General features: G+C 40.4%; 1 protein-coding gene and 1 long non-coding RNA gene across 2 annotated transcripts; one reads left to right on the top strand and one right to left on the bottom strand.

The window, feature by feature from the left end:
- The first annotated feature begins 445 nt into the window (after positions 1-445).
- Positions 446-3,834, top strand: LOC117456441 (uncharacterized). Its single transcript, XR_011644197.1, has 3 exons — positions 446-579; positions 820-899; positions 2,484-3,834. It is a non-coding gene; the product is annotated as an uncharacterized lncRNA (long non-coding RNA).
- A 7,181-nt stretch (positions 3,835-11,015) lies between these two features.
- spp1 (secreted phosphoprotein 1) lies at positions 11,016-18,773 on the bottom strand. Its single transcript, XM_034096254.2, has 8 exons — positions 18,651-18,773; positions 14,972-15,030; positions 14,416-14,460; positions 14,262-14,330; positions 13,770-13,832; positions 13,518-13,658; positions 12,750-13,196; positions 11,016-12,113 (listed from the first exon to the last, which is right to left on the bottom strand). Exons 2-8 carry the CDS (start codon positions 15,023-15,025, stop codon positions 11,694-11,696), a joined length of 1,239 nt encoding a protein of 412 aa, XP_033952145.1. The 5' UTR covers positions 15,026-15,030; positions 18,651-18,773; the 3' UTR covers positions 11,016-11,693.
- Positions 18,774-19,461: the final 688 nt, after the last annotated feature.

The raw sequence follows: 19,461 nt of genomic DNA, 5'->3' as shown, positions 1-19,461 counted from the left end.
ACATTCAGTTTAAATAGGATCAACTTAATATTATCGCTTTCAACTAACCTAATACAGTTTTGTGAAACATATTCACATAATACATTTAATTAAAGTCAATGTTTCAGTGTATGTATATACTGTATGTATATTTGATCAAATCCAGGAAGATTTGGGCTAGATTGCACTTCACTTGTTCCTGGTATTTTGTACACCCTTTGGAGTCCCATATTTAAAATTCCAAGAACATATTGACGTCAAATATCAGCAAATTTGTCAAAGTCCTGACTCTCAACTCAAAACAAACATGTTTTCCAATGATTCATGCATCCTTTTGGGTGATATATTACCGCAGTACATTTCCTCTCCTCTCCCTCCCCTCTGACCCAGTCTTGCCCAATCCTCCCCACAGGGTCCGATGCCAGTCACATCATCTGGGACGTCCTGGCAGAATATATAAGCAGCAGCCACTCCTGCATGGAGACATCCTTCTGAACTGAAACCAAGAGCGATTACAGCTACAGAGAATCCCATTGATTATATTCAGGATTTAAGAGAAGTAGGAAAGAAAAAGAACAGATCTGGTTCTACAGAAAACTTGTAAGTTTGTTTTAAATGTTTTATTTGAATGTGATGAACTGTTTTAAATCTTTAAAAAGGTTTTCAGTGTTATATTAGGTATGTGAATATGTATGTCGTTAGAAAACATGTTTTAATTTGTATTAAATACACCTTTTTGAGGATAGTAATCTCCACTGTACATCATATTTCTATAGTCGCTGGTAGTGCGTTGGCGGGATATGTGAATGTGTTGTTCTTTGTGGCTTCCCTACCTTGCAGACAAGAACCAATCAGAGATGGAGCTTCTGACAACCGCCTTAGTCATCGCTATCCTGTCTACAACAGCATCCGCTAAGCCGGTAAGCTAAAGCAACATATACAACTTCCTTCTTCCTCCTCCCTCACTGATCTTTCCTTCTCAACAACTGTGCCTGTTGTATTTTGTTTCAATCACTTTCACAACTGAGGTGTTCAACCCTGTGCTACAGTAAAACTGATTATCGCTCTATTACCGATTCTATTTGAGGTATTCTACTAATGTAATTATTCTATGGTGAACGAATTAAGGCATTTCCCTTTTAAATATTCCCTCTGCGGATCAAATGTTTTTGTTTGTCGATGAAATACTTGCATTACACAATGAACACAAGACTTTTACATTTAGTGGTTTTTACAGTTAAGCCTCTAACATTGCTACATTATGAGTTACATGTTGGGTTTGTTGCACCCAACACATTCAGGCCATGTGTTGTAACTATGTAACTTTTCTGAGGACACAATGTACTTTAGGTTTTACATTTGGTTAATTGTTACCCACATTCATTTACAAATAAGTAGATCAGCTGATTGGCAAGCAGAACTTAAATTACCTTTTAATTAATCAGTTTATACTTAATATCCTCTGTGTTTAACAATTATTAGGTCAAAATAATAAGTGCTTTATCGGCCTGAAAAGAGAAATGATGTTTGCAATATCACGTCAATTCTTATAGACATTTAGGAAATTAACAAGAGGATTGTGAGTTTTAATTGTGTAACAATAACCAGCAATGCGAGCACTCCCTATGTGACTCTCTGACTTGTGGATACTTGTCTTTAATTGCATACGTAACCTAATATAAGCCCAGAGCATTTGGTTTCACACAGGACACAAACCTTATGACAACGCTGATAAATGAATATAGTTCTGGGATGATTGCTCATCAAACCTTCAGTAGACATCGGTGAGGAAAAGGTGGCGTTGTGTTTTTAAACTAACTATATTTCACATCTTGCTATGCATAGCGTAACGGACACCCTATACATTGTAACCAAACAAAAATCATAAGATGACCCTTTATTAATAACCAAGGGGGAATGCATGTATCCACTCTGTTGTTGTGTACACACACATTACAAATGCATAGGACCTATACAAATATGTATACACATGCACTTTTTATGGAGAGGTGCCAGAGAGAGAGAGTGCCAGGTTCTCCGGCAGCTGTTGGGGGTTCGATTCCTTGCTCAACGACACCTCGGCAGTGCCCAGGAAGTGTATTTTTTGGTGAACTGGCACCTTTCCGTATTGTTTTGTCCAGTCGTGATGTGAACCAGCAATCCTTCAGTTCCCAAGTCGCTACAGACTGAGCTGGATACACGGGTTTGGATGTCAAGATAAGACTTTATTTACCCTGAAGGAAATTGTTGTGCCAGAGTTACAAAAATACAATAAACACAGCAGCATAATAATAAAACTGTACACTAAAAGTGCAGTAAAAAGAGCCATTAAATATCTACAGGAAACATAGACGGTCACTTAATTAATGTAAATATTAACAGTATTTAGTAGTGCAAAAAAACGTAGTGGCAGATACGTAATTGCACGTCAAATGGGAAATTGTGTGCTTTAACACCAACAGTAGCAGTAACAACATATCTCTCATTTTCTATTCCCTCCCTAGATTGGTTGGCGTCGGCATCAGGATGCTGACATCGTCCAGATGCAAGGACGGCTGGGGATGTATCGCAGGGGGGCTTCGTGGTCTTCAGAATCTTCGAGCTACAGTGACTCATCTTCAGAGTCGAGTGAGTCACTGGAGTCTGAATCTAGTCAGTCTTCAGAGAGTCAGTCTTCAGAGAGTCAATCTTCAGAGAGTCAATCTTCGGAGGAGTCCTCTGAGGAACGTCCATTCACCGATCAGACAACTACGAGCGTGACCCCCACTGCCATGACAACCATCACTAATGTAAAAAGGAGTACGTCGACCGCTGAGCCAGACACACGGAGCACAGATGGGCCGACTGATTCAGGGAAAACAGTCCCGCCAGCAACACCGACCCCATCTGATGGTACCACGTCATCTGGATGTACTCAGTGTTTTACCTTGACGATTCCAACGGCAGTTTCCACCACAAAAGCAAGAGGAGACACCTAACCAACGGCATTCATATGCCAGTCAAATGTAATCCTTCTCACATGTCTCTTGTGTTGCTATGACAGGTTAAGTATCACAAAGATTTCCATTCTATAAATGTCTGTTACGCCTATGGCCTGCTGAATAAAGCCCTCACATTAGCAGTTTTATTAGCTGGGCAACATTTCCGAGGAAAATCATAGGTGGCGCTTTCAGATAAAAAAATACCTGCAGTTACTGCTTTTCGCCTTAGGAACTGTCATTTGCCTTTATCAATTCACAAAGTATGAAGGTCAACATATATGTAAAGATCAATAAAGCCAGAAATGTGAAGTTTCTCTAGACTTACTACCTAACAGTATCAAGTATTAAGATGCATGTCCTTTAATGACCACTAGATGCTTGATAAAAAAAGCAAGTTAGCATGCATATAGACCTGCAGTGTGTAAAGCTGGGGTACCTCTTTAAAAAAAACGTTTAGTTAAAAATTCTCTCTACAACACTACAGCATATAATACATTTGGAGCTATGACAAAGACACATTTATATCAGTGGATGTTAAATGTATTCAGCCTGAATGAAATGGTTGGACAGTCCGTCAACTTGGGCTCACTGAAGCTAACCAGCCATGTTCGTTTTTTGTTTATTATGATGTTCATAATGAATATGTTGAGTTACTGATTTTGGAGGGAGGTCTAAGAAGACTGACAGTTATGCCAGCTTTCCCACTTTCTCACCAGATTATGTGACTTTTAAAAGCTACCGCTGCTAGCTTCTTTGATTGGAAAAGAGTTAACAACATTCAATTGTGAGTTTTGGTTTAATCAATTGCAGCACTTTGGTCAACTCTGTTGTTTCTAAATGTGCTATTTAAATAAAGTTGGATTGGAATTGAAAATCGTATGAACTCTTTCTGGCTTCTCCAATGTATCAAGAGATAGAGACCAGATCAAATAAATATGGTTATAGTACATGAATACAAATGTTGCTCAATCATGTTTACCCTTAGGTATTACCCAATCAAAAAAGTACCACTATTTCTTTCAGTGTGTAAACATAGTTATTTCTGTTTTTATTCATACATCTGTTTGACGTATACATCTAAGTCTTTTGTAAGTATATTGTGTAGGACCTAAACAAGCTTGTTACAATAAGTTTTATACAACATTTGACATAAAAATCCAGAGAATCCAGAGTATGAAACCCACAGTAGGGTGTGTCCTGTAGTTCAGCATGTAAAGGCATCAGACGAGAGCAAACAACACAAACTGAGTTATTGCCACCGTGGGTTGGATAATTATGGGTTGTGAATTCATATTTCCCAAACTATATAACGCTTAGAGGGCTGGAAACAATACCTTAATGTTTTTATTTTATTTGTATTTTGTTGAACTGAATCTAATGTGTGTAATTAATTTGTTGTAACTGTTCTGTTTTTTCTTCTGAAGGAAAATTAAAAGTCTTAATTACAATGAATTTTTCACATTTTAAACATACTTTATTTATTTATTTATTTAGCTTGTGACGGTGAACTTCTTCCCGTATAAAGTAACCCATTTATTTTGTATTAGTCAAATTTAGAGTCAGAAAGAGAGAAGTGTATACTGTACGGTATAAATATGAAGAATTCATTCATTTATGCATGTGTCTGACAGATGTACGGTATATTTAAGATTTACCAGGTCATGTTACTTTCCTCAAGAGGAATATATCCATGCAACTCATTATTTTCATAGTATGTGTCCACCTATTAGGGATTTCTAATAACAAAAATTTGCTATGAAATCTAGTGGAGAGACAAATATCCCAAAGTCACATACAACCAAAACCCTCTGCACAGTGGACAGATGTGTTAATGAAATGTGGTTAATCTGATCCTTTAAGGTCACTACAAAACTTCTTTACTCAGTAGCTAATTGAGCCGGCAAGCTATGTGAGACACAGGTTGTCATGCACTGTAAATATAACCATATAATCTACTCATATGACTCATAAATGTCCTGCTCTAGTGTCTTTAAGGAAGACGTCCTATTGTACCTGGTCACGTGCTGTATCTATTAGAGAGATTGGCCTTTAAGTCTTAAAATATTTTTCAAAATGCTCAAAAAAACAAAAGAAGCTCTGATCACTGCTAAAAATATGGCTCTATTATTAATAACAAATACAACTCAATATCTTTAGACCAGAACATGCTTATATTTCAGTGAATCGGCTCCACCTAGGGGAGAAAGTCATTTATTACCGTCTATATTGATTTCCAAAGAGGTTTCTAGCTGATAAATGGACCTGTTCAACTCTTATATAGCCTGACTATGCCCCTGTGAACAAAGCTTGGTGAATAAAGAAGTGGATGTTTCACAGTTTGATGTGAAGGAAGTTTCAAACTATTCTTACAAATCCTCACCAGCACAGGTCACACTTTCTGAACTCTTTACCAAATGGTCCATACAGGGGCCGTTTCTCAATCTCGAGGATTCTGGCTTCCAAGCCAATATTTCAAGGATGCTACGTCATCGAGTGCCGCCGAAGGACTGTTCCAATCTCCATCGTTGCTATCAGAAACAATGCCCGACTGTTTTGGACGTAATATGGTCAGTGTTTACATTAGCATCGCTAACACTCAGAGCTAACCTGTACTGGAGAGCATGTGTGTGAAGAAGCAGGAAGTAAAAAGGAACTCACCTTGTGGTGTAACCGGCAAGAGAGAAAGTCTTTGAGCTCCAGACTGTTTCAGAGAGAATCCTTGATAATCCATGATATGGCGTTTCATCACGGCAGCATTTAGTTTAGACAGTAGCTGCCGGGTCCCGCATGAGCTCAGACCCCTCCTTTTTTGTTTTTAAAGCTGTATACCCAAAAATCAGTACTTTTGAAACAGGAAGTGAAATAGAGGCATGGCTAGAATGGGTTGATCTGTTTGGTATTTTGAGCAAATGTTGAGACATGTTTTTTATATTTTTTTATATATTTGAGACCTATGCTAGTGCCTAAAAATAGCATGATAGGTCCACTTTAAAATATAAGGTGACCGTATTTTCAGTTTTGGCAACCAAAAGCTGATGCCTGGTTGCCAGCCTGGCAACCACTTTTAAAAGTTAGCGTTGAGCCCTGGCATTTTATCAGCTGTGAAAATAAAGTGACAACACTGGTTAAATGCACTCCATGGTTTGCATGCTAGCAAAGTGTAGTTACCCATATTAACTGTACGTAGGTCTTACTAAAAAATATTCGAATGCTAGCATAGATTAGCCTAGCAACAGCCTGTGGTGATAAAGCAGTTTCGCAACAGCTCTCAGTCTCCCAGAGTCCCATCATGTCGCTGTAATAAACCTCCTGATCAATAGGAGCATTGTTTTTTGTTTCAGATGCAGCAGTTAAGTCAAATCACCTGCACAACCACGCTAAGAAACAAAAGCTAGCACTGTTCCTTTTCCTATAAACTGTTGATAGGTGTACCTACCTGTATACACAGACATCACTGTCAGTGAATTGACTGGATCCTTTGGTTAGCTCTTCAGAGTTGTGACAAGAACATCAATCTTAACACATTATAGCCTGTCTTGTCTTCCCACCCGAGGGGCTTCACTGCTGCAGTTTGGGGGATCAGTAGAAATGAAGCCTGTAATCAGTCTGAACTCTATGTGTATGTGTCTATACAGCATTTGACAGCAGAGATGACTTTAACAGATGAAAAGATAAAGTGCTTCATTATGAGAAAGTCACTCTTATATTGCTGGTTGTTCTGAAACTATCTGACGACACTAGCAGGTGTGCACTCCAGCCAAGACTTGTTTAGTTACACTCCTTTTTCTAGTGTTGTATCATATTTATTCTCAGTGCCAGGTGAAATTAGCGTTTCCAGAGGATGAGATGAGAAGATCAATGAAGATTTTGGATTTCTGGCAAAGAGACGTTGTTGAATTGTGACTTTTTCTTTTTGGCACTTTGAACACCACAAGCCGAGTGCCATGTAGTTTTTATTATATTGGTGATATGACAGACATCTTTTGGGAGATATCTTCTCCTCTCACACCAAACCTATTTGGATTATATAATACAGGTAAAATAAGTATTTTGGATTGTTGGGTTAACTCCCTATGCAGGCCTAGAGTCAGGAGGCCTAGCTTAGCATAACAACTAAACCTAGGTGAAAAAGATCTTAAAGGTCACCTATCATGCAATTTCTAGGCAATAGCATAGGTCTCAGATATATAAAAATGTATAAAAAAACATGTCTATGAAGTGTTTTGCTCAAAATACCAAACAGATCACCCATTATGAGGCATAGCCATGCCTTGTATCTCTCTATTTAACTTCCTGTTACTAAAGTGCTGATTCGGGGTATAAAGCTTTACTACAAAAAAAAAGGAGGGGCCTGAGCTCGTGCGGGACCCGGCAGATAGCCAACTGTCTAAAATAAATGCTGCGGTGATGAAACGCCAAAACCACATCAAGGATTATTTCTGAAACTGAATGGAGCTCAAAGGCTTTCTCTCTTGCCGGTTTACCACAAGGTGAGTTCCTTTTTATTTCCTGCTTCTTCATTCATGTGCTCTCTGCAGTAGCCTACTGATTAGCTCTGAGTGTTAGCGATGATTGCTAATGTAAACAAAAACCATATTTCGTCCAAAACACGTCGGGCATTGATTCTGATAGCGAGTTTCTGGCAGGGCTGTGGGTCCACCACGTGGGTGCCATCCGATATGACGTAAATAACGTCATATCGGATGGCAAATCTGGATCAGCTCGTTGTAGCCCCGTTTTCTGAGATTTGGAATCATGGAGGAAAAGAGAGAGGCTTTTATTTTCTGACACGCCGGGGACACATATTTATATATAAAAGACATCAAAAAGAGCATTTTGCATGATAGGTCCCCTTTAAACAAACGATAGCATTATTTTGAATAGAGCCAGGCTGTTTTCCCTGATTCCAGTTGTTATGCTAAGATAAGCATCATGTGGCTTATGATCCATACATACCACTGTGTTGAATTATGAACCATCCAGATCTCTCAGGTCTTCAGGGACTGGTCAGCTTTCTGTCCCCAGAGTCAGAACTAAACATGGAGAAGCAGCATTCAGTTCTTATGCTCCAAATATCTGGAACAAACTCCCAGAAACCTGCAGGTCCGCTGCAACTCTGACTACTTTCAAATCCAGACTGAAGACTTTTCTTTTTGCCGCTGCTTTTAATTGAACTATTCATATCTTAGACTGCACTGTAACTTTTATCCATGTATTTTTTCTTTTAATGTTTATTTTATTATCTTTGCTTTTTAATGACTGATTTTAAATGCCATTTTCTTAATGTCTTTCATTTTTTGTAAAGCACTTTGAATTGCCTTGTGTTGAAAAGTGCTATATAAATAAACTTGCCTTGCCTTGCCTTGAAGAGGCATCATGGTTAAAATGTCTATCTGCACCTGCAAAATACTGCCTGGTCAGTCCGGTTCCATACACTCTACTGAAAGCTACTGTAATCCACTTGTATACTCTCTGATCCATTTTGTGTTTTGTTGTTTTATGACTCTCTTATGCAACGCTTATTCAGAATCAGAATCAGAATACCTTTATTCTTCCCACACAGGGGAAAGTTGCATTTGTTACAGCAAGAAAAGAGCCAAAGTGAATAGCTTAATATCACTATATTACTGCATCATCTATGATAATGCAGATGTGGCGGCCGGTATCTGCAATGACGGTTGATACTCAAACATCAAAGTTGATCAATCAATCAATCAATAGGATACGGCTGTAATAGGCCTAAGGCCTTTTAGTCGCTCATAAATAAATAAGTAGATCACTGATTCTTTATTTACTATGGATGCTGGCAACAGTCACATAGTCCAAAGTGAAGGTGATGTTTGACCAGTAGTGGTCGAGGCGCGACTTGAGACAGTTAACCGTCTTGGATGTGACAACGCTTTCTGGCAGATCATTCCACAAGTCAACCACACGCAGGCTGAAAAAGTTGCGGCGGATAGCCAGTCTTGAGTACTGTGTCTTCAACTTGAGGCAGTGTCCACGAGTCCTGGTGTTATAATCTCGTTGTAGTGGGCATGATGTTTTGTAGATGTTGTGGAGATATTTGAAAACTTCGATCATATCTCCCCTCGCCCTTCTATAATACATACTCGGGATTTTAAGACTTTGCAGTCGTTCTTGATATGGTAGGTCCTTTAGTTCTGGAACCAGCTTCGTTGCCCTTCTCTGTATTTTCTCGATGAGCTCAGCATCCTTTTTGTATATGGAGGACCAAGCGACATTCCCATACTCGAGGAGTGGCCGTACAAGAGAGATGTATAAACTAGAGTCCAAATAAGTGTATGACCTGCTAGTGCTGCGTACCTGGACTCACATTCAGGTTCAGGTCCGGACTCAAGTCCAGAGGTTCAGGTTCAGGTCCGGACTTATAAGTCCGGACCTGAACCCATGGCTTGTGTCAAGTTGTGCGAGTAACTAAAGTGAACTTATTGTGAGCTAATTATCAATTGAAATTAACTCATAAACAACTGAAATTCAAACTCGTCAGGTTTATTGTGCTCCCTTCCAACTTGTGTCTACATTTCTCTAAAAAGTACAAATGTAAAAAAAACACTTTTTTCCACTTAGTCTACAAATGACTTATGACAGCAACTACAGTGAACTACTACAAAGTTCAATATAATAATAATGTTTACATTATACAGTACATACTACATACATAGTGATGTACATACATACTGTTAGAAATTAAAATCAATGTTGATATGGCGTAATTTTGAATTAAATACACTATTTAATTTAAATCAGTTTTATTCTGAAAATCCGGAAGTTCACACTATTTACTTAATACTTTTATTCTGAAAATTCTTCACTTCCGGTTAGCATTAGCATGTGGGGAAATGCTACGTCTTCAAACCGTGAATCGAAGGTGAAATGACATGTGATGTTGTACACTGAGCACACTGGGATTAGCACTCATTTATTGACACTGAATCACGTTTATCAGGGAATGTTTAAATAACCACAGACACCAGAATATACGTAAGTGCTAGTTTTTTTGCGAGTCCAAGTACCGGTTCCTGACGTTCCGGTTTTAACCGGACTTGAACCGAAACTTTTTACAAGTCCAGTACCGGTTCGGCGTACCGGTACGCAGCACTATGACCTGCGGATCATTGCTAGGATACCATTCGCTTTGTTACTCGCCCGACGGATATGGTCACTAAATGTCAGGGTATTGTCAACATTCACACCAAGGTCCTTTTCATTCTGAGTCTCGGATAGGTTAATAGTGTTTGAATTATCACCCATATTAAACTCATATTTTTGATTCAGAAAACCTAAGTGCATTACTTTGCACTTTGCTGCATTGAATTTGAGCTGCCAACACTCGGACCATCTTTGTATTTCTCTGAGATCTGAATGGAGTTTTTCTGCATCCTCTTTACACTTAATTTCCTTTAAGACTTTAGTATCATCTGCAAACATCTGGACCCTGGAGCTCACATTATCGGGTAGGTCGTTGATGGACAACCCTAACCCTAACCCATGTGTACCTGATGTCAATTGTTTATGTTGAGATGCCTGATACCTGCCAATACAAGTAACCAGTGTTTCTGTTGCGGCTGTGTACAGTGTATCCCTCCCCTCCTCTGCAATGATCCAAAAACGCACACGATTGCATTTCTGTTTTTATTTTTCCATGGTTTTAGTGTAGTCATAAATGGACTACAACTGCAATCTATTATCCTTGAATCTATCATCTCAGCTGATCATCTCACCACCCCTCCTGTCTTTAAATGTTAAACAAATGTAGACGACCATCATCTCTTTTTATGAAAAAAGAACTTTATTCAAATATTATAAATGGTACAATATGATACAACACAGTAAACAACATGGGACGAACAACATGTACTGTAGGTAGGTGACTGTGCAAATGAACGGATTGTGGTGTATGCGTGTGTGTGTGTGTGTGTGTGTGTGTGTGTGTGTGTGTGTGTGTGTGTGTGTGTGTGTGTGTGTGTGTGTGTGTGTGTGTGTGTGTGTGTGTGTGTGTGTGTGTGTGTGTGTGTGTGTGTGTGTGTGTGTGTGTGTGTGTGTGTGTGTGTGTGTGTGTGTGTGTGTGTGTGTGTGTGTGTGTGTGTGTGTGTCTATAACCGACTGAACCCTATAATAGTGTCTCTGTTTGAATCCTTTTATCTACGCAAGCAGATGTGTTACTAGCTAGCAAAGAAGCTAAGCCACACAGGCAGCAAATGTGTGGCTTAATGTCAAGTTTTTCGTTACACTTAAAATGATTACATTTATTTAAATAAACGGTGCATTTGTATTCTTATAAGCACAACACAATGTAGGCTTGCATATTGCAGTAATAAGTAAATGGTTAAATGACGTGTAGTGCTGGTGTAGATATCAGGACTCCAGCTACGGAGGTTAGAAGGGAGTGGGCAAAGGTCATGAGGTCAGTCAACCTTCTGTTGCAGTCGCGATTTCAACATTCTACCACTTGTTGCCTGTAAGGTCAAACATGGGATTTACCAGGGCAACCAGACCACAGGATGCAGGGGTGATTGGTTTATTTAAATACAATCCAGAAGGAACAGCAATTCAGCTTTCCTAAAGATGCACAAATAATCACAGAGATAATGTCGGAACATATTTAAAATCAACAAAATAATCAAGCCTTGGCGGTCCCTGTGTTGGCCCTACAGTGGTAGGTGTGCTCTTTATTCTATCACCTCCTTTCCATTTGCATTGGATGTGAGAGGCTTATTTGGCAGTGATGACCGCTGGCATGTCAGTGGTGATGACCGCTGGCATTTCAGTGGTGACGACAGGTCCCGCCTCCTCCTCGTCACTCTCAGTGCTCTCATCTGAGTCGCTGTCAGCGGCTTCAGGTGTGGCAGTGGCCTCCTCGCTGCTCTGGCTCTCCTCGTCCTCCGACTCCTGGCTGGCGCTGGCGCTGGCGCTGGCTGTGCTGGCGCTTTCCTCCTCCTCCTCCTCCTCTTCCTCAGGAGCGCTAGAGCTCTCGCTGGTGGAGGCGTCGCTAGCGCTGGTGCTCTCCTCCTCTACTGGGAAGGAGGCCTGGCGGAGGCTGATGACCTGGTCCTGAGAGGCGTCGAGGCCCTGGCTCTCCACCTCAGGGGTGCTGGTGTCCTCCTCCAGGAGGTCAGAGTGGACATGCATAGCCTGGAGGGGAGGCAGAGGAAGACATGGAGGATTAGTTTGATTTGTCTTTCTTCTATTCAAGTTGTATGTAGGGTTTTGTGTTAAAACATTAGGACTAGCTTTGATTCTGCGTATTGTAAAAGCTTACATATGCGTAGTCAGCTTGGTGTCTTTTGCATGGAGTCAATACCAACGTTTTTTCAAGGCCCTGTTTAACGTCTGCATTGGATATATGTAAATCCATTCATGGCAATATTAGACACTCAGAACCACTTATTCGAGTCAGGTGATGTATTATAAATTGTTTCAATGTCAATGAAGAAATTGTTGGATAGATGGAAGGGTCAAACAAACACAAAGACCCAAAGACAACGTTGGCTAGGTTAAAGTTATGTAGTAAGTTAAGTGACATACTTTACTTAGATCACGAACATAACTTCCTTATTTTAACCATGATCTTTGACTAAATCTTAGAAAGTATTTAGTTTTTTTAACTTAAGTGATACCAGGCGGTTGACCAGACGTAGGTTTTTAATGAGTGTTAGAAGGTACTGTAGCACCTGTGTGGTAATTTAATCTAGCAGCATATTGTATTACAGTTTATCTTTTTTTTCCGACTCTATGGACAGACTAACACTGTCAAGAACTAATCTGTACCTTGTACACCTTCAGTGACTTGTCCACCTCGTTGCCCTCTGTCATGTCGTAGTCCATCTTCTTTCCGGTGCCCATGAACTCGTAGGACTTGTAGGGGCCGGGAACGTTGTTGTAGGATTTCTCCTCCACGTACTCGATGGACTTGTAGTCATTGGACTTGTAGTCATTGGACTTGTAGTCATTGGACTTGTAGTCACTGGACTTGTAGTCATTGGACTTGTAGTCATTGGACTTGTAGTCATTGGACTTGTAGTCGCTGGGGTAGCGACCCAAGCTGTCCCCACGGCCTGAATCTGTGGCGGGGATGTCGGTGACGATGGTGGGAACGATGGGCTCAGCAGTGGTCTCGGCCAAGGGTTCATCTGTGGTTAACACAAGGGTTTGTGTGGAAGGAGCGGGGGACGAGGATTCGCCCGACTCTGCGCTGTCGCTAGATTCATCGGTTTCCTGGTCAAACAGAGGGAGGTGAGAGTTGGAGGGTTAAAATATGCTTTGGTGATTGGTGCAGATGGCCAGGTTTGAATTTCCCACCCTGTACCTTTTCTACGGATGTCACAATCTACTTTGATAAGCAATCATTATTTTGAGGAAAAGATGAATAGGCTTTTAATTGCAGGACTACTCACTCTCAAAAAGTGATTGTATATGTTATGTCTGTATATTGACAGTGACTTATTTGGCTATATTGTCTTTTTTTTTATGTGGTTTCATCTGTTTCCCAAACATCTAGAAATGTCCATTATCCAACCAGAGGTGTTATTTACTTACAGTCTCCTCTGATTCATCGTCATCATCGACATCATCATCGCTGTCTTCACTGTCCTGGCTGCTGACAGAGGCTGTTTCTGGGGATGAAGTTGTCTCAGCGCTCTCTGATTTGACTTCTACTAGAGCCTCTGCTGCCACCTGCTGCAAGAATCATTCAATCACAAAGCGTTAAACTTTCCTTAAGTATATCTGCAGTCTACAAACAAAAGAATGTTGTTCAAAGATTTAAAATACTGATGTGACGTCTCTCACCTCGTCTTCATCTGAGCTCTCCGTGGTCTCGTCTGAGTGGGTAGAAGGTGCTGCTTCAACGCTCTGCAACAAGAGAAAGACAATACATTTGAATAATCCTCATGTCACATGTTTTAAAAGATTTTAGCCATTCTGACTATTTCTTGCTTTTGCTAAATGTGCATTAATGGACTATAGGCTGTAGGGTGAGATAATTATGCAAAGCGCAAATGGATACAGTGATTTGTATTGCACTTCAATAAAGTAAGGGCAAACACATGATAAAGGTTGACAAAGTTAGGGTTGACTTCCCTTGGGTCAAGCCCCAAAAATACTGGATCCAACATATCCCACAATGCAACTCAAAAGCCTACATTTTTCAAGCTCCACACCTCCAGCTTGAAACCTATTTCTTCTTTCAAAAACGCCGTCCAATCGTAGATGAACATGATCAAATCATCAACAAAACATAACAATAGATATGGAGTTCTGAATAAACCAAAAATATTTTACCTGTAGAAGTGCTGCACGAAGCTCAGGAAGCGCTTGTTTCGTGAGGGCTGGAGCTGCTGGTCTTCTCGCCTGTGGACAAGACCAACCAAGATGAGTTCATGTCGAACTATTTCTATATTTTTCTATTTCTAAGTCTTTCTCTCCAGATACTCACCATTTCTTCAGAGCTCTCTGAACTGCTGACAGTAACCTTTCCTGCCTAAAAAGCAAACAAATATATACACATTAAATCAAACGCAAGTTCTTCAGAAAGTAAGTAAATAAAGAAAACTGAGGTTAACCATGTAATGCATTTTATGACATTTTTAAGAAATCTATGGTAGCCTTTAGAGGAAAGTGAGAAAGAAAACAATCTGGGCACCTATATCTGATTGAAAGCTTAACAAAACCGTTTTCTTCCTTTGCTCATGATTTAAAACGATGATAAATTGGCAGGGTATTGTGGGAAATGGGGGGGAAAACACCACTGGTAATACTTGTTTGGGCTACAACAACAACAACAACATAAATGTCACCTGCAATAGAATCCAAAACTATGTTCTTACTTGTTGTTAAATCATAAATGTAGATCCAGAATTTATTTTTGTTCAGACTTAGAAAACGGATAACCAGACATTTCTCATGCATCTTAGGAATTATGAACAAAATGGTTCCTGTCATTTCCACAAAAGCTACATTGAAGTTTTGCCTCGACAGACAGAATGACTTACCGGCCGGCAGAGGACTGTGGCGAAGAGCAGCACGAAAACAACGGCAACTTTCATTGTGTCTGGATGGGGGGAAACCAAAAAACATGCAGGTTGAGGTCACACAAAAAAACATCATTGTACAACACAATAAAACAATGAAACATAATCATGAGGCACAGAGCTGGTTCTATATCGAATACTCGCCCGGAGGCCATAACTTCACAGGAAACACGATGACATGTCAAACCTAAAAAGGAGCTGCGAGTCTCCTCCGTCAATTATCTCGCCCAGATTCCTTCTAAAAAATGTAGGCAGCACCGGCACACTTCTGTAGCAGTGGCACTTCCAGAGGCCTTGGTAGTTCTCAGGAAGTCATTAAGTCCTTAATTATACACCTAGACGTGCGTTTATGTGACCCTGACAACTCAGTTTGAGGTAGTTAAACATGTGTCTGTCATCAGAGCGAGAAAATCACATCATTCTGGTGCGTGGTTTATTCGACGATGGGACAGGATGCTTCTGGACGATTCTGGTCGAGAAGACGTGAGAAAATAACGGGTATTATTTCTGTGGGTGTTTGGCTTGAACAGATTGAAGGAAGAAAACCGGAAACAGTTCAAGGTTTTTACGATCCGAGTCTAGTAACAGGGCCCTCAGTCACTCTGCAAAGCACTTTGTAAGGAGGCATTACACTTTATGCTTCTCATCATATCATTACAATGAGCTGTTGACTGCAAACAGATGTCGTGAAATAAAAGACATCAATCTACACGGCAAGAAAATGTATCTTTTTAGGTTCAAGGAACTATATTTACTTTGAAGTCATCAGCTCAGTCCTTGTTTTCAGAAATAAATAAGAGTCAGCGAAGATAAATATCCCAAAATAAGGCAATATGCTAATAGCACCAAGACAATAGGAGGAAATACTATTTTCCACAGAGGAGTAAAACACATTTGATTAAGACCCAGTTTTAGGTACATAAGCAATACGTATATAGGGTTAGGGTTATTGGGATCAGTTTATTGATGGTATTGGGATTTTTTGCAAAGTCACAGCAATGGTAATTCTTGCCAACACAGACTTTTAACAGTCACATGTCATGAACATACAGTAGAGCAGGTATTGTCAACAGCAGCTTTATAAACCCTTCTGTTCAACTCTCTTACTGTAACAAGCTCTTCTTTTAGCGGATGCCGTGGGAGGAGCAGTCTGAGTGTCTATCTGTAATGAAGGACTCTTCATACTGTACACTATGTAATTCACCGGGTTATAACTGGAAATCCACAGCACAGCAGAAACATGACATACGCCCATATGTATGCATGTGTGTATTTCTGTATACGTCTATCTTTGAGAGGCATCATTAAAGTTTCAGTACTCGAAAGCATGGACATTATTTCTGGACCCCGCTGTTCTGTGTTAGTTTTAGTATCAAGGATTTGGTTAGGGTACGGTTTGGGGTTAGACACATAGCTGTGGTGGAAATGTGTTTATTCATTTTCATTTTTTACCAAGAATTTTGAGAAGAACTGTCCAAGTCTTATATCGGTATTTTAGGAAGCTGAGCTAGCAGGGAATTAGCCTAGCTTAGCATAAAGACCGGAAGCATGGGGGTAAAGCGGTTAGCCTAGCTCTGTCCAAAAGTAAACTCTCTGAAACTCACTAATAAAGACATTTATTTTGTTCAATTTGTACAAAAAACTAATTGAGAAAAAAGAAAGTTATGGGCCGGACTATTTCCTGGAGTATTGTTTTAGAGTCAGGTTGACAGGATTCCCCGAACCAACCAAGCTCTTGTTTTTAAAGTGAACTCAGAGGACCAACAGGATAATGTCTCTTCAGCTTTTCAGTTAGATGTGTGTGTGTGTGTGTGTGTGTGTGTGTGTGTGTGTGTGTGTGTGTGTGTGTGTGTGTGTGTGTGTGTGTGTGTGTGTGTGTGTGTGTGTGTGTGTGTGTGTGTGTGCGCGTGTGTGCGTGCGTGCGTGCGTGCTTGTGCGTGCTTGTGCGTGTGTGTGTGTGTGTGTGTGTGTGCGTGCGTGTGCGTGCGTGTGTGTGTGTGTGTGTGTGTTGCCACTGCGTTCACTCAGTGTGGTTAGTCAGGTCATGTGACATCAGAAATGAGTTCCCTGCTGCCCACAGCTTCCCCTTCCTGCCTCTGTGTCACCGTGTAACTAATCAACCAATCAAACGCAGCCTCTTGCTAATCCCAGGCGGACTTCCACCACTGTAACTCTTAAAAAAGAACGCATAATGAAATGTAATAAATTGCAGAGCATTTTATGACGAAGGATAACCAACCCCTCCTTGTGGAGCACACGTTTAATGTTAACATTTCAAACCAGTTTGTATAACATTTGAGTTAAGATTGTCACACCAAAATGTTTGTCTTGTTTATAAATTCGATAGACTTTTGGGACTAGATGATGTTTTCTCTTTTTGAAAGTATTAGTGTTATGGAAACTTCTGTGTAGCAGCAATGCAGCGGGAGTCACCGACTCAGGAAGTAGAGCAGGAGCTTCGATGTCAAACACTGGAGGTTTATTTGGAGTTACGGCCGGAGCATTCACATCACAAGTCACACAGTCACGGTCTGACTGCACGGGTGGTTGCCACGTCAATTCTGGAGCGCCTCTCTCTTGTTATCCCATTTAACTGGTTTCACAGAGTCATCAACATGTTTTGATAAGATAGCTTTAGACAGTTTGGGCACACTGAGTTACCTGCGTCCGCCACTTATGGCCTCGAATATGTCCTACCCTGGAGTCCTCAAACAACAAAGAAGGAAGTGTCCCAGTGCACCCACAACAAAGACCACCTGTGACCTAGTGTTGACCGGTCACAGAATGGGAACAATAACATTATTGGCTGAAGCAGCCTGTGTCCTTAAAGGACATAAACAGACGTCAAGGTTGGTCCTGTATGTCACATCTAGGAGTCTGAGATCATTATTTCCCTAACAATTAGTTCAAAATAAAGGTACATTAAATGTCAATTGTATTTTTTTCAGTGTAGTATTTGTCAAATGTTTCTTAATTACTCATAAGTCTTGAAAGAAGTCATTAATAAAGAAAATGAAACACACTGTTTCACATGTGATAGTTATTAAATTACTTTTACTTACTTATTACTTTTACTTACTAATTACTTATTAAATTAAAAGTAATTCCAAAACTGGTGGGCATTAATCTGTTTAAATAACAGCCCCCACTTCCTAAAGATGTTGGAAACCAGCAGAGATGAACCGTTATTCAAGAGCATTAGTGAGCCTGGTACACTGTCAACAATGACAATAATAATTAGTTTGAAAATGTAGATATTTTATCAAAACACAACTCTTGTTTGATTGAGATTAGAAGGATTGCACAAAAGATGAATATTAAATGGCTTGTCTAAGATATTACTGAATGTTGTAGCATTAAGATTTCCCTTCATTGGAACTAGAGAGACCTGGCCTGATAATGAAAAACAGCCCAGGACCAACATTAAGTAGACAAACCGTTTGCCCATCACTGTACATGCACAGAAGAACGTCAGGCCTCTCACCCTGAACGTTTCTTAAGGTAGAATTGTATTTGGTAATGTAAATAAACCACATTTCCAGCAGCTTCGACAAATATTAACATCTCAACATGCCACCAATGCTGCAAAACAACTCTTACTAAACAGTGCTCAGAAAGTAAAATGTGTGTTGATCCTGACCTTGTTTGCAGTCGCAGGAAGTGACAGGAGTTCAGCAGACTGTGGAGCCGAAACACGCAGACGTGGTTTGTGTTTGGTTTATCTCCTGGGTTTCCCTGGATGCTGTTTGTGCTTCTCAAAGATGCTGCTGCTGAATCCGAGGCTCCTGGTTGGCTTATAAACCATCCAGCTTTAGGCAACAGCCAATCAGCTGTGAGCTTGTGATGTCATGAGGTTAACCGCTCCTGGGTCCACCTCTCCTCTCTCTCCCACTCTTCCTGTGGTTGGTGCTGTGGTGGTATGGACACACACACACACACACACACACACACACACACACACACACACACACACACACACACACACACACACACACACACACACACACACACACACACACACACACACACACACACACACACACACACACACACACACACACACACACACACACACACACACACACACACACACACACACACACACACACACACACACACACACACACACACACACACACACACACACACACACACACACATGATGCAAATACATGGACATGCAGACATTTACAACCCAGACAGACATGTGAATATTTGTGTTCGCCTCTTTCCTTTAGACATACACTCACACATACCATACACACACAGACAGACACACACATTCTCATTGTGCATGAAGTTAATTTAAGGACATGTAGTGACAGGCTCTGGGAAACAACAGCAGCATATAGTGTCTGCTGGTATGATAGTGATTCAGCTTCCTCACAGACAGACGGAAATCATCTGATGATGTCTCTCTGGATAATTGAGAAGTTGTCTGTGAAACCAGA

This window comes from Pseudochaenichthys georgianus, chromosome 12 (genome assembly GCF_902827115.2).
Source record: "Pseudochaenichthys georgianus chromosome 12, fPseGeo1.2, whole genome shotgun sequence".
Lineage (NCBI taxonomy): Eukaryota > Metazoa > Chordata > Actinopteri > Perciformes > Channichthyidae > Pseudochaenichthys > Pseudochaenichthys georgianus.
Note: the sequence above shows the minus strand (reverse complement) of the source record. Positions and strands in the feature narration are given on the sequence as shown.

What these genes read in the sequence shown, in the direction of transcription:
- spp1 (XM_034096254.2), bottom strand. Translation starts at nt 15,025, where the DNA reads ATGAAAGTTGCCGTTGTTTTCGTGCTGCTCTTCGCCACAGTCCTCTGC. An exon ending in AGAGCTCAGATGAAGACGAG is followed by an intron (nt 13,659 to 13,769) that starts GTGAGAGACGTC and finishes TGATTCTTGCAG; the next exon opens with CAGGTGGCAGCAGAGGCTCT. An exon ending in ACGATGAATCAGAGGAGACT is followed by an intron (nt 13,197 to 13,517) that starts GTAAGTAAATAA and finishes CTGTTTGACCAG; the next exon opens with GAAACCGATGAATCTAGCGA.